Source organism: Oncorhynchus clarkii, chromosome 14 (genome assembly GCF_045791955.1).
Source record: "Oncorhynchus clarkii lewisi isolate Uvic-CL-2024 chromosome 14, UVic_Ocla_1.0, whole genome shotgun sequence".
NCBI classification, from domain to species: Eukaryota; Metazoa; Chordata; class Actinopteri; order Salmoniformes; family Salmonidae; genus Oncorhynchus; species Oncorhynchus clarkii.
Window position 1 is genome coordinate 14,137,134 of NC_092160.1, and position 15,865 is coordinate 14,152,998.

The 15,865-nt window shown below is 41.5% G+C and overlaps 1 protein-coding gene across 1 annotated transcript in view; it reads right to left on the reverse strand.

Moving 5' to 3' along the window:
- The window catches only part of LOC139366330 (protocadherin Fat 4-like), a 101,691-nt gene that overhangs the window by 42,684 nt on the left and 43,142 nt on the right, over positions 1–15,865 (reverse strand). The window contains exon 2 of the mRNA XM_071103692.1: positions 109–240. Within this exon, the coding sequence (XP_070959793.1) occupies positions 109–240 (132 nt within the window). The remainder of the gene's footprint in view (positions 1–108; positions 241–15,865) is intronic.

The window sequence follows — 15,865 nt, forward strand, 5'->3', positions numbered from 1 at the left end:
ATCCTTCCCTCTAGCATGGGGGACGGGGACGGGGGAGTTATCTGCCAGAGTTCCATTCAAATAGGCAGAAGACAGAATATAGAAAAGGCCAATCCGTGGAGACTTTACCTCATCTGCGTCTGTGGCTGTTAGCTGCATTATCTTGAAGCCATCACTGATGTTCTCTTCGATGGTCACGTCAAGAAGATCGTTCGGGAAAACAGGTGGGTTGTCGTTGACGTCCTGGAGCGTAATTTCCACCTGGAGAGAAAGAAAAACACCACCATTTCCATGAAAACAGTGCCAAACTATGCCTGCTATAGCCGTTAGGTTCACTGCGAAACGTCCTGCTCGCATTTCTGACAGATATGCGCCCAGCAGGGACAAGTGATCATTCTTCCACTCTTCATAAAACTGCAGAGGGCTGAGGAGAGGAGAGTTACTGAAATGTCAAGTGTTTCAAATTCACGTTCTGAATAGTCTTATTTTGATGTCAAGTGTAGAGATCAATGGTAGTTTGATGCCAAATGTAGAGTGTAGTTATCAATGCATTAGACTGGGACAGTTCCATCGAGAGGGAGCTGCTTTATGGTTTTACACACACGTCTACACAGTGTACAGACAGTATTCAACTACTGCCTGGAGATACACACTTCTTATTCGTGTTTTACACAACCCAAAACCATTCTGTGGTATCTTTAGCATAATGAAAGAGAGAGGTGAAGGGAGAGAGAGGGAGAGAAAGATAGAAATATTATGGTGTCAAATTGTGTCGAGCCCATAAATATTAAATTTCCACTCATACTCCACAATCCAATCTCATCCCCTAACCCAAATATGCATTTCAATGCCAGTAAACAGTGTTCACTTTGAATCATAACAGACATTTCCGTTTGCATTCTTTGTTTATTGCTTCTATAAATATGGAAAAGTCGGGTTTGAATTCTCCAGTGTTGCCAAATCCATTAATGTTGACAGTGATTATGGTAATTATTTGCCTCTATGCAGTCTTATTCAGTCCTACAGTTGAATCTGCCGCTGTGCGGGTTGATGTGTGTTGCTGAGGCGCAATAGGCCCCAAAAACAATATATATACACCTTTTGGACCATTTGTATATTGATATTGTGCTGCTAGATATTACTGCTCTGTTGGAGATAGAAAAGTAAGGATTGAGATATTACTGCACTTTTGGAGCTAGAAACATAATCCTTTACATATTACTGCATTGCTGGAGCAAGAAACATCGGGCTGTCCCAACAAAAAATGATCTTAGTCAACGAGAATCGTGGGTTCTTTCGACGAAACGATTGGTAACATTTTTTAAACATGTATTTTTCCATATATAGACTATATGTAGGTTACTGGGGTTGTCTGATGCTTTAAGCATTGTGATTAAAAATTAAGACACAAATTACTAAAGAGGGAGCCAGAGATCAATATAGTCTAGCCAGAAGAAAAAACCCTCCTCCTCCCGCTGTGCGCTGCTGCTGGCCTTCACAGATTCTGACACTAAACTCCTGAAGTTGCCAGTAATAGGCTACACCAGCAGTCGACAACCTTTTCGATTTGGAGTGCCAAGTTATCATACCATTTCTACTGATCTGCGTGCCAGTTATGATTTTCATATGTATATTTTCATGGAACAGTTTCATTTCATTTATGTCTTCATATCTCAAAATAATTTAGAATTGTCTTCATATGTGACCCAATTCAGGAAACTAGGCGTATGTCGCAAATCACGACTTCACAGGAGCACCTTTTGAACGTAAAAAATATATTTTTTATGAAAATGCTTTTTTTGGCAGAAATGCCTTCTCGAACATGTGAACTTTCATGTGCCTTAATATCAAAGGTGTATGTCATCTGTAAATACAAATTGTTAAATTATTAAATTGTGAGCCTAATTGGTTTAGCCAAAGAAAAAGTCAGCAACCTTCCCGCTAGCCATGATTGGCTGAGATAATGATTGGGCTGGACATGCCGAGAGATGAGTTTGGATTGGTCTGCGGTGTTGCATCTTGTGTCTATAAAATGAGCTGCTCGTAATGCGTAAATAATCCTTTCTACTGCAGTTTTCTTGAAAGATATGTTAGCCATGGACAACTGCAAATATGTTGCTACTGCTCTCAATAACATTGCTTCCCTGAATTTACAAGGCGCTATCGACCAAGGTCAGTGGGAATAAGTTGTGATGGACTACTTTCTGGATGACGAACATGCCATGCAATGCTGACTCTCTCATTTTATAACGAATCAGTGGAACACAACGGGCCAAACAAGCTGTGCAAACTAAACAGAAACAACACAGGATGTCTTATAAAAGGGCTTGCTAACTAAAAATGAACCTAACGTTATTTGGTTAACTTTAGTTTGCTATGACAATCGGTTTATATTGTTAGTAACGTTACTCTATGGATTGGGATTATAGTTCATTTTTTAGCTTGCTAGCTAACGTTAACGTGACATGTCTAAACAAAAGATCCCAAGTTAAAGCTTGCTGTTAGCTAGCTAACTTTAGCTGAGGTTAGGTGGCTGGCTTGCTAGCTAACATTAACTTATGTGAATGAAGTGTGTGTAACGTTAGCAATGTTTTCTCAGAATTCCATTTCGCATTGCTAGATATAGCCTAATGTTAGCTGGCTAACATTGAACTTATTGGTTAACTTTAGCTAGCTATGACAATTGGTTTGTATTGCTAGTTAAAGCTTGCTATTAGCTAGTCAGCTGATGTTAGATGGCTGGCTAGCTACAGTAGCTAACACTACCTGAATGAACTGTGTGTAGTGATGTCATCTCTGCCATTTCGCATCTATTGTATAATAAATCTGAAATGTTTGTGTGGAATTTGTCTTTCAGCATTAATCAGTAGAACACGCCTGACTAATCCACCAGTCATACAGTCATCAAAAAGAGAGCTGGCCCAAGCAAGCAAAGGCAGCAGCGCAGTCATCAACTACATGCACCCTTTCTTCACCAACTACGGAGTTGGGAAAACACATGTGGACCTGAAATGTGATAACTTCAGTGGCCAAAACAAGAACAGGTTTGTGCTCTGGTATTGTGCCTGGTGGAACATGTACAAGCTACACCACAATCTGGACTTTCACTTCCTGATCACAGGCCACACCAAGTTTGCCACTGACTTGTGCTTCAATCTCATCAAGCAGCGCTTCAGACAGACCAGAGTGAACACTTTATCTGAGATTGCTGGAGTTGTGAAGGACAGCACTGTGACAGGGGTCAATATCCCAGAGCTGGTTGGACTGGAGGATGGTATGGTGCTGGTGGAAAGCTATGGCTGGCAACAACACCTGACTCCGTACTTCAGGCCGCTGGCACAGAACAAGCAGTACCAGCACGTCAGGTAAAAAATTATTATTTGTATGAGGTTATTCTTATCTAAACTTGGGAGGTGAATTGATGTGGTGCAGGGTTGTAATGTCTTCTGATTTTTTTGTTATTCCCTGTTTTACAGCTTTGATGCTCTGGAGCCTGGTGCTGTCTCCAAGGAGCGTTCGGACTGTCGGGACCAGGTTTCAGCTGCTGCGCAATGCTGACATCCTTCCTTCCATAGATGGTCTGCCAGTAAAAGCTCCACCTGGACTGGACACAGCTAGACAACATATTTTTGACAAGATCAGGGAGATTTGCGACAAAGAGGCTATGGACATCACATGCCCTGCACCAAAGTCAAGGGCAGGACAGAAAAAGGCTCTCCGAATATAGATTCCTTAGTTCATGCGTGATTTGGACGGTCCAGTCATATGTTGCTGCAATTGTTTTGTGTTATCCTGCTGCTCAGCCACTTTACCCCTGATTACATGTACAGTTGAAGTCGGAAGTTTACAAACACTTAGGTTGGAGTTATTAAAACTCGTTTTTCAACCACTCCACAAATTTTGTTTTAACAAACTATAGTCTTGGCAAGTCGGTTAGGACATGTACTTTGTGCATGACACAAGTAATTTTTCCAACAATTTTTTACAAACAGATTATTTCACTTCTAATTCACTGTATCACAATTCCAGTGGGTCAGAAGTTTACAAACACTAATTTGATTGTGCCTTTAAACAGCCTTGAAAATTCCAGAAAATGATGTCATGGCTTTAGAAGCTTCTGATAGGCTAATTGACATCATTTGAGTCAATTTGAAGTGTACCTGTGGATATATTTCAAGGCCTCAAACTCAGTGCCTCTTTGTTTGACATCATGGGAAAATCAAAAGAAATAAGCCAAAAAAATGCAGACCTCCACATGTCTGGTTCATCCTTGGGAGCAATTTCCAAATGCCTGAATGTACCACATTCATCTGTACAAACAATAGTACGCAAGTATGAACACCATGGGACCACACAGCCATCCTTCCACTCAGGAAGGAGACGCGCTCTGTCTCCTAGTGATGAACGTACTGTGGTGCAAAAAGTGCAAATCAATCCCAGAACAACAGCAAAGGACCTTGTGAAGATGCTGGAGGAAACAGGTACAAAAGTATCTATATCCACAGTAAAACGAGTCCTATATCGACATAACCTGAAAGGCCGCTCAGCAAAGAAGAAGCCACTGCTCCAAAACCGCCATAAAAAAGCCAGACTACGGTATGCAACTGCATATGGGGACAAAGATTGTACTTTTTGGAGAAATGTCCTCTGGTCTGATGAAACAAAAATAGAACTGTTTGGCCATAATGACCATCGTTATGTTTGGAGGAAAAAGGGGGAGGCTTGCCAGCCGAAGAACACCATCCCAACCCGTGAAGAACAGGGGTGGCAGCATCATGTTGTGGGGGTGCTTTGCTGCATGAGGGACTGGTGCACTTCACAAAATAGATGGCTTCACGAGGCAGGAAAATTATGTGAAAATATTGAAGCAACATCTCAAGACATCAGTCAGGAAGTTAAAGCTTGGTCGCAAATGGGTCTTCCAAATGGACAATGACCCCAAGCATACTTCCAAAGTTGTGGCAAAATGGCTTAAGGACAACAAAGTCAAGGTATTCAAGTGGTCATCACAAAGCCCTGACCTCAATCCAATAGGACATTTGTGGGCAGAACTCAAAAAGCTTGTGCGAGCAAGGAGGCCTACAAACCCGACTCAATTACACCAGCTCTGTCAGGAGGAATGGGCCAAAATTCACCCAACTTATTGTGGGAAGCTTGTGGAAGGCTACCCAAAACATTTGACGCAACAATTTAAAGGCAATGCTACCAAAAACTTCTGACCCACTGGGAATGTGATGAAATAAATAAAAGGTGAAATAAATCACTCTCTACTATTATTCTGACATTTCACATTCTTAAAATAAAGTGGTGATCCTAACTGACCTAAGACAGAGAATTTTTACTAGGATTAAATTTCAGGAATTGTGAAAAACTGAGTTGAAATGTAGTTGGCTAAGGTGTATGTAAACTTCCGACTTCAACTGTAGATGTGTACCTCACTCAGGTTTCAACTCAGGTTGCATGGCCTTAACTTATGTATGGAATACTATGTGATCGGTGTGTGTGTAACAGTATATAAAGTATGCTATTTTTACCTTTGATACCGAAGTGCATTGTGCCCCTGGCTATCCGTCAAATTATTATACTTTTTTAAATACAATTTTAAATACAGTTTAATATAAGGAATTTGACATTATTTATACTTTTACTCAAGTATGACAATGTAGTACTTTTTCCACCAGTGGATGTGGCTGGGGGTTATAGCAATTCTTTCACATGATCCATCAATTTAGACAAGTGTATCTGGGTAAGCATCATCTAATATCTAATATTTATCAAATATTTGTATCTGGACACTTCTGTTTACCTGGAATGTTTCCTTATTGTAGGCTACTACCACTTTCAGTCTTTAGCACATGACCTCATGTGAATCCTTAAAGAGATGGGTGGGGCTGGCTTAAGAGGGTGTGAACAACGCTGAATATGTGTAGACAAAGTAGAGCTCTCTAGTAGGTACCAAAACATTCAAAAGGCCCTTTTCTCAAACGTGAGTTTACAAACGTATCAACTTTCAAAGCATAATTACTTTCCCATTGTTTCCTCAAATGCGGTGTATGATATGCCATTTTGTAGCTATGAGTCTCTACTTTGATCCAGTGTAAAAAACAGAAATTCAAATTTTGCTACATAAGAATGAATGGGGTGGTGAGGTGGTGAGTCACATATTTCAAAATCAATGTTATGTGGTTAATCAAAATTATATCTAAATGAAAATGATACAAATCTAAAAGTAATTTCTATTGCCATTGCCAATACGTAAAAAATAGCCTAAATAAAGCCAACAAATAAAAACATTGCAGCGCGCAGGTAAAAAAATATGATACAAATAAATATCCTATAAATCATATTGGCTCTGCATGACCAGTCTGCAAGGAACTTGAAACATTGTATCAACTATTAACTTGGGTCAGGCCTGAAGCTTGTGCTAGCAAACTTGCAACATTGTATAAAATATGCTGGGTCCTCAAGAGTTTCCTGTACCAGTGAGCTCCGGAACAGACAGACACAGCTGTAGGCTATTTGCACAAGGGATAAGAAGTAATCAGGCAGGCCTTTTTTTATGACATTTCCACCGGATCAGAGCATGACATTTTTTCCTCTTTCATGCTGAGTGGTTATCGAAAGAGAGAGAGCTGGAAAGATTTTTCAAATAGACTACATTGATGAACTATTATCATTATCAAAGGATATAAAAACAGACTTTGTTTATTTGTTTTTAGAGGCAAAGAAAACATTCCTTTGAGAATATCCACAGTGACGGTGAGTTAAGATAACCATCAATAGCATCAGATCCCCAAATAGACACATTTCTAAGCCTACATTCGTGCAAAGGCCAGGTAGGCCTAGTTCTATGCGTAATCAGGTGCATGTCCTTACTCAAGATTGGCAGGAGCGCTCCAAACAAAAGACAATGAATAAATTGAAAATGGAATGAAATAAATCAAAAGTTATTCCTCACAAGTGTAGCCCAGGTTGTGCGCTCTGTCCATTCCTACACTAAAAACGGTAAGACTGTAATAATTAATATTTTGAATGCATTAACAGAAATGATCGTCACCAAACAAACATTGGTTTGGAATGGTGGGCCATTCCTGTGGCCTCCGCAATGTATTAGTTGACTCAGACAGGCATGAGTCAAACAGGTGTATCGTGTGCCACACATATATTTGACACTGGTTGCCAAAACAGCCTATCGACCAAACAATCGTCCAGTCGACTAAATAGGGCCAGCCCTAGTACGCGACCAACTTTGCATCACGTCCACGAACCGAAGTTTCCCCCACAGGCATTTACTATGCAGACAATTGGCTTCAAGGCCGCAGGACCACCAAGAGGGGGGAGATACAGGAGTCTATTCATGCCTGCCATTGACAGGAAAAACAGACCTCACGTGCTCCTGCAAATCCACTCTAAAACAAGCCGCATGCAGGATCTACGAGTAAATGCCACCAGCCAGACCCTTTTCAAGAGCTGCAGCTCATTACAGATGACCCAGTTTGAAAAGCTTTAAGACGCCTGGACAGAGAAGGGCTTAACATATTGAATTGAGATCCTTCTCATTGATGACTTGAGCACTATCATTGCTTTGCTATAACTATTTTCATTCACACATTCCAAAGCCAGATGAAAATTGGATTTGTAAGTCTGAATGAGCAGTCTTGAAAAGACTATGATTACAACGTGTCTCCACGCTGACCGCTTATTAATCTGATTCTGAATCAGAGTTTTTGGACTGTTCAGTGGTCTCTGTCTGGGATGAGGATGTGGTGGATCTGACCTTGGGTCCCGATAATTGGAGAACAAGACTTAACGCGGGGCCTCGCCGGCCATCATGGCTGGGGCGCCATTTACAAGGTAAAAACAAGACGGGAGACGACATCACTTGCAGAGCCGAGGGACTCGGCAAAGTCAACAAACAATGTATATGTATCTTCCAACCCATGTCCTCTTGTGACGTGTAAAAAATGCAAGGTCCAGTTCAGAGGAGTGAACTAATTAGAGAAGATGTGCGGTTATGAGAAATAATTATAGTTTACATTACCCAAGCTCCCCTGGGTGAGAGATATCAAAGACGCTTTGGTGAAAAATTCATCGGAGGAAGATGAAGCGAGGTCTGGAGGGAGGAAGGAGTTGTTTCGTTCCCCTGCTCAAACCTGTCATTCAGGCCCAGACGCCCCGGTGTGATACAGGTGAAACACATAGTTTACAGGGGAAAAGATTGTGTTTCAGGCCACTACTATTTCGAGTTGCAGCTGCTAACTGGCTGCTATTCTCCATTATTTATGCCTGCCATGAATGATTCACAGGCCGAGCCACTCTTGAATACTGTCGATTATGATACCTTAAGTGGCCGAGGACAATTTGCCAGGGTCTACGCACGTCTAAGCCTGCAACTTGGACAGAGGATTTCTTATCCAACAGGAATTGTTCACACAGTCTAGTCGGTCAAATCGATAAATCAAGGGCACATATTTCTTAACACAGTGAGGTGGATTCCTATTCTTCTAGACGATTCATAAAATCCTCCATGTACCATTCCATTCAACCTTCTGGCCAAACATTCTAGCCCTTAGCCAATTATGAGAGAAGAATTGCACACACTTCATCCATTGAGCTACTAGGAACCTTGCGGGATTTAAACACTTCATAAGCTCAATTTGCAGTCTCAACAAGCCATATCTTCAAGCAAAAAAAGGCTGAGACTGCAGACACTGAACGGTTTCACTCCCTCTCACTAACAGTAATAAAATGTACTGAAACAGCCACTCCATCCTGGTGCGCTTGAGCCGTGTGGTGCACGGTGAGGAGAAACACAGGACCTGGTTTCCATGGTATAGGCATCGCCTGCATCCCTGAGAGCACACTACATTTCCCTTCTAATCATCCTCATATTGTAAAAGGTGGAACCACTGGGAGTGATTCACACAAACTTTCCCCCCATCATACCTGCAGCCGTGCCAAGATGACTGCACAGAGATGGGGTGACGGGGTGACGGGGGGGGGGGGTCATGGAGGAAAGACATTACCCCCTATAGTCAGTACACATATTTTGTGAGTTAGTGAGTCAGTCAGTTTTCTACCAGTGGAGGGGGCCGCTAATGAATTAACTCAATGCTGGTCTGCATTAAAGATGAGTAATAAGCTACACATCAGTTACTCCTACTCATTACTGTGATCGCAAAGACTCCACCTGAAAAGAGTAAAAGAAACATCAGCAAGGTAACGTCTCTCTTTTCTAACACTATAACTTCTGATGCAACATGTTGGAAAGCCAAGTCTGGTTCAATTGATCATAAAAACTGACAGGGGAAAGGGGTGTGTCTCGTGTGGAGAATAATCCTTTCAAAATGATTACAGGTCTCATTAGACATTGTTGACAGCTTGAGGTGAAAGTTCTTAGAAGTATCGACTTCCAGCACATCATTTTTTGTCCTTTTGAAAATTGAATAATTCCATTCTACATAACCAAACAATGATTTTGTAGCAGTAGTGTACTTGGAACTAATGTGCCGAAAACCTGGATCACCAGGGCTATTTCACTGTAACACTTCATCATAGCACAAGGCCAAAATCATGAGCAGTTAAAAGACATTACTCAGACGTTGGCTTTGAATAAAATAAAGGGTACAAAGAATGTTTGTATCGCCAGAAAATGAACTCGATATTAAAACCTTTAAAACGTGTTGATTCTATAAAAAATTAAAAAAAATAAAAAAATGTTGGCGGAGGCCGACTGCACTATTTGTTTTCAGTGAAATTACGTTCATCTGCTGTTATGTTTGGCCAATAATTCAATAGGGCCTTGAGGTAGCTGGAGTATGGACAGAGAGCATGTTGGGAAAGAGAGGAAATGCAGCCATCACTGGAGCATCTCACATTCACTTCTGACTTCCAAGCACTAAGGAATGGATGCAATCCATAGCGACGAAGATCACCGTTTTTGCGTGGTTGAAATGTAAAGGTCATTTTCAATTTACTGTGAATGCAGGTAATATTTTGGCGCTATGGACTGAATCCACCTTCTTACTACCCATTACTAAGGTCAGCCAAGACACTTATAAAAAATAAACATCTTGTATCATAGCGCCTCTCCTCTTTCAAGAGATCTAATTTAACTGTACTGTAAGAATATTAATATGTATATAGGAATAGTGTGTAAATAGTATTTTTGTTGTCTCTTGGTGTCTTCCTAATGTAACTGCATTTATTATTTTCAAAGTAATGTCATTTTAAATGTAATGCAATAACTCTTATTTAATTATTTTTCTTCTTCAATTTAATGTAATATGTTATGTTGTTCTTGTCTATAACTATTCTGTACTTTGTCAGGTATTTGTACATGTTATGTGGACCCCAGGGAGAGTAGCTGCTGTATGTGCAGTAGCTAATGGGGATCCTAATAACTAAACTTGAATGAATAAAGATGGTCATTTCATACAATGAACACACCTTCCATGGTTCTAAGCAACCCTATGCATTAGTGAGATCATACCCTTCCATGAGATTCAGTAGTATTTAAGAGGCACTGTATTGTTTGAAGGGCTCTGTCATCTTCCTGACTCTGGGAATGGATGGCCGACCCTCTAGAAAACCCCAGGCCCGGTGTCTGTGTTTGCATTGCTTAATCTGAAAAGCGTATGTCATGAACCATGCACGTCTGATGAATGCCCTGCTATAGCTCAGAGAATGTAAAGGCGGACTGGGGTGATATAACGGCACATTCAACATTATTTATTTCCTGTGGCTCCTGAGACTTGCAGACAAAGACCATCTTTATTTCACTTTATCTTCACTCTCTCTCCCCATCTCTCTCTCTCTCCCTCCATTTCTCCTTTACTCATTTCACTGTTTAGATATAACGTCAGCGATTTTTTGGGCCCCAGATTTATGGCCATGGCGGCTTAGGAACCGGCGAGTTCCGAGGGTCAAGCACAACTCCAAGTGCCATTCCAGGCTTCGTTTTTAAGAGCAAAAGGAAACATAAGCATATAATAAAGGTGACGGCTCAGGTATAAATTATCTTATCCTCCTGCTTTTTACACATACGCAATCACGACTGGCTTGATTTGTCAAACAAAAGCCCCCGCCACGATCAATCTTCATGACCGCAGCTGGCGGCGTGTGCTCCAGAGATGGGAATTGGACTGTGCCAGGACTGGGAATGTACACTAGAAAGCTAGACAAAGCTGGAACGCCGCCAGACCCCAACACACAGTGCTGGGGAGAAGTCAGAATACGGTCCTATCCCCCGAGCTTCCAAATCTTCTCCAGCCGGAAAAAAATCCACGGAGAGAGAAAACTAAACAAAACAAGAGTGCCTGCAAACGATCACAAAGCACCTCGTTCTTATGTAACCAACGAGTGGTGGAGAGACAATGCCGGACAAGTGGCTTTAATAAAGAGGATCACCGTCCTCTCAGAGGAGCACTTCAGCAACTGTTAAAAGATAGTTTGTCTACAGTCGGCCCTCCAAACCCCCTGCAGCCTCTGCCAAGCAAGGTTCCCTCAATGTGTTTAGGAGGTATATATAATCCTAAACTAATAACCCATAGTCTTTTTGGACCGGAGTATTGTTTCATAGAGTTTCTGGGCTCGTTGTCGAGTACTCCCCACATAAAGACTTGAAACAAATCATGATGAATTGTCGTTTTTAATGGTCCAAGGACTTGCATTATCCAGAATGTGAATGCAGCACTGCTATTTTTCTCCATAAACAGTCATATTTCTTCTATATTGTTGGTACCAGGGAGAGTTTAGTGGAAAGTTTAATTAGTAGTTGAACTATATCAGAGCTAACGAAACAGACGAGAGGCAAAGTTTACCTCTCCTTGAGGCCCCAGCCCACTAGAAAGCTATCCTCAAAACCACCATAGCCTAAAAACTACATATCCCAACGATAAAAGGTTAGAGAAATTTAAGAACATCAAAACAAGTGCACCTTATTTCTCACCAAGAGAGAACGATAAGGTAAAAAACTAAAACAGGATTTGCAAATATTCTGCTTTGAAGTTTACAAAAACACATTTTTATCAGTCTTCCTTGGGCTTCTATGCTAATTGCTCATAAAAAAATATTGACAAAAATTCAACTCAACCATTTCAACCAACTCAACCATTTCCTACCACTGCCTGCTGTTAACCCTCGAAAACGGATGAAGAAAAAATGACAGAGTACAGTACAAATGTCTTTCCCATTGCCAACTGATAGTGATTCAGAGTCATCATAAATACTGGAAGATAATACTGAGTGCCCCTGCATGCAGTTTCAAGTTCAACCCAGGGGATTTCAACAAGACAACTACTAAATCTAAGGGATACAGATACAAGGCATGTCTCTTTCAAGCCAAAGTCAGTCTCCAAGACTTCTGGAAGGAGAAGGCTTTAAAGACTATTCCGGCATCCATTTAATAGTCGCTGTCCGCAAGTGATTGATGCATAAGATTTTCAGAAGCAGGGAGCAGAAAAGGCACTGGCGATATGCTCGTCTGGAGTTGGCCAAACTATGCATGGAAGACAGTCAAATCTGCAGAGGCTGCTCATTTATTTTCAGTGATGTACGTCATGTTAAACTATTATGGAAGCTAAGAAATTGTCATTAAAAAGTGAGGGCCCTGATGTGGCTTCGAGGGCATCAGGGGAGGCAAGAGCTGACCACATGCCTGACCACATGACCTCTCCTCAGTCCACTAACAGAACATGATTGGGAAGGTGAAAAATGAGGAGGGATTGGGTGGGAGGAAGGAGGAAGGAGGAGGGAGGAGGGATTGGGGTTGGAGGAAGGAGGAGGGATTGGGGTTGGAGGAAGGATACTGAAATCTTGTGTGCATTTTATTCTACAAGGGTGAATGGAGGGTAGTGTGTGTGTGCGTGCATGTTTGTGTGTGTACCCTCCGGCTCGTGCGTGACTGTGTGTGTGTGTGTGTGTGTGTGTGTGTGTGTGTGTGTGTGTGTGTGTGTGTGTGTGTGTGTGTGTGCGTGCGTGTGTGTGTGTGGAGTGATTAAATCTAAAACAGGACAAACTCTGTGTGAGAACAGCTCTGGGCACCCCCTGCAGCCTCTGTTCATGTGAAAACCCCTGAAAACAGTAACAATGGGAAGAGTGAACAGAGAAAGACAGCGATAGGGAGGAGTGAGGGGAAAAAGAGAGAGCGGGAGAGAGAAAGAGAGCCCAGCGGCCGGTACCTAATCAGGAATGGTTGTGCATGCCGGCGACTCTCCAAGCTCCCTGACTGTTTAACAGCCTTCGAGGGAACTCGGAAGGAGCAGACATGCTCTGGCCAACAGTCGCTCCAGGATCGCTGCAAGAACACAAACATGCAAATCGCAAACCACAATCACACTTGTATGTGTTTACTAGTCACTAACAGGTTGCCGAGTTCACTTTTTTTCAGTCCCAGACAACAAATTATGATGATAATGTAGAAACAGTTGTTGAAATGTAGTTCCGAGAGACTTGCTGCTAGCTTTTTGGTAAAGAAACTGAAGTACACAGCGTTCATCTGTGACAGTATTATCATACACTCCACAAGTATTGTACAGAAGTAACAAGAATAGGATGGTTATTAATTTGAGTTGAAAGAAATAGCCTAGCATATGTGCAATGACGTTTTAGATTTCATTAAGGGACCTTAGTCTACTACTGCAACGTCTACTGAAGAGCTAGCGTGAGTTAAACACTGCTTCAATCATACAATTACATTTGGTCATTCCTGATCCAAAGAATAACCCTTTTTTTTCCCTCTGTAACCATGCAGCTATTTCTCATTTTGCGTCCCATACATCTGCGTCGGTCATTTAGAAACCTGACAGGAACCGTTTGGCAAGATGGCCTGATCCGAAGACATTTTGAGGGGCAACAAAAAAAACATTCAGAGAAATGTTGATGCATTAAACATGAGACACATTTTTTTTTTTTGAAAGAGTTCTGCCAAAGAACTTGACAATAAGGGACAGTTTCCCCCCTACAGAGGCCATTCGTAGCAACAGACTGGTGCTGGAGCTAGCCTCTCCTCTCCACTGAGCAGCCTGCTTTTCAACCACCCTCAAAAGGAGTTTAATGTTTAGTGTTCACTCGTGAAGATGGGCTCTCTCTGAATACCACCCATCGTCAATAACTCGTCATTCGTATGTACTTCAGCCGCCGTCAGTGCTAGCATGGGAAGCAATCGACTGGCTAAAGATGAGCTCTCGAATCACTGAGATCATTACTGGATTAAAACCTAAATGGCTACACCATGTTGCCAGTGCATGTTAACTAATATCAAGGACTTTTATTATATATTTTCCATGTAAAATGTACATCTTTGCTACTTCAAAAAAATGACGTTTCTTTTATAAAGACATGATGCACATCTTCCACATACTGACACTTTCCATCCCTTCTAAGTATGTTATTCTGAGTAACCTTCCTTTGAAGAGATCTCCTCTTGATTTACTGTCTGTAGCATGAAGGGCTCACTGTCCCAATAGCATAAATGAATGATGTACACGGTGTCCTGTTGGAACCTCTCAAATGGGTCATTATAATTACTGTCTCTTCAGCAAGAACAAACATGTCAGACTCAGTTCGTACCAGTTTCCAATCATTTTCAAACCAGAAGTGTTGGATTATTTTAGTTAGTATTAGTTAGCATGTGTAGTTTGGCACATGCTGAATTGGTGACTAGAGCAGTTGGGTCTTCCCTTTGGGCCTGTCTGAGGAACAAAAAGGAAATGTTTCAAAAAGATCCAGCTTCAGAGCCACCCTGTTTTTTCTCGTGGCGCGCTTGACTGCAGCCGAAAAGGCTTCAAAACAATCCGTCTCAATTCCCATTCAAGAAACTTATATAGACGATCAATTGTGAACTCATGAACCCACAGAACGAGCTATTGGGTATGAAGCCACTCATACGTCCCTACTGAGGATTTAGCTAGCTACTGCTCTCCTCTCTCTGTCTTTGCTATCATCCATAACATCTATGGGCTTTCTGGGGATTTTGGGGTCACAGGGTCAGAAGAGCATTGGCATTGTGGGAGCTCCTGGATACTTGGGGGTCATGACCCCAGTTTAGCACAACACTATCATTTGTTAGTTGACCTTTACTGCAAACCCTGACATCTATTTTACATCCATTCCTCCATTCTCCAGTTTTCTAGAAGGTGGAGGAAAGGAGAATGGGGGGACTGGCTCTGTTGTTCATTTGAATTGCTATTCACCAAAACCATCCCCCTTTTATTACACAAGTAGACAAACTGTACAAAATAAAAAGTTTGTGGTTTACAGAGAATTTGAGCATAAATACTCAGACAACATTCCAACTGTCTCTCTGGTGACTGTAGTGGGAAGGCTAATCCAGCACTGTAAATTAAGTCCGTCACAATAAATACAGTTGTGTTTATTAATGAAGGAATTGTTTAGTCTGGCAAAAAATACTGAAAGTCATTGACATAACAATGGCTGACAATGCTCCTTGGGATATGCAATCCAAGATACACAGAAAGCAAATGTACACGCCCACAAACACACAACTAAATGGACCGTGGTCATTTACTTATTAATTCAACATTTACTCAACCTTCGTGACAGTACACACACAAAAATGACCAATTAATGTCTATCCCCAACCTTTGTGAGATACTATATGTTTTCTCTCCGGTCTTAAGATGAGTCAAATAAAGCATTGGTCTTTAGGGGCTGGCAAAAGGCAGGGTTATTCCCCACATTATTTACTGTCAAAGAAACAATCAGGTATTTAAGATGCCGTGAGAAAACTCAAAATCCGAGATGGCTGCCATTCTGTTCATGTCACGTTACAACCATGACTGTACTGACATAAAAATAACGAATACTTTTGCAACAAATAACACTACATTCTATCTATTTAACCCAACGTTCTAGACACTAAGTT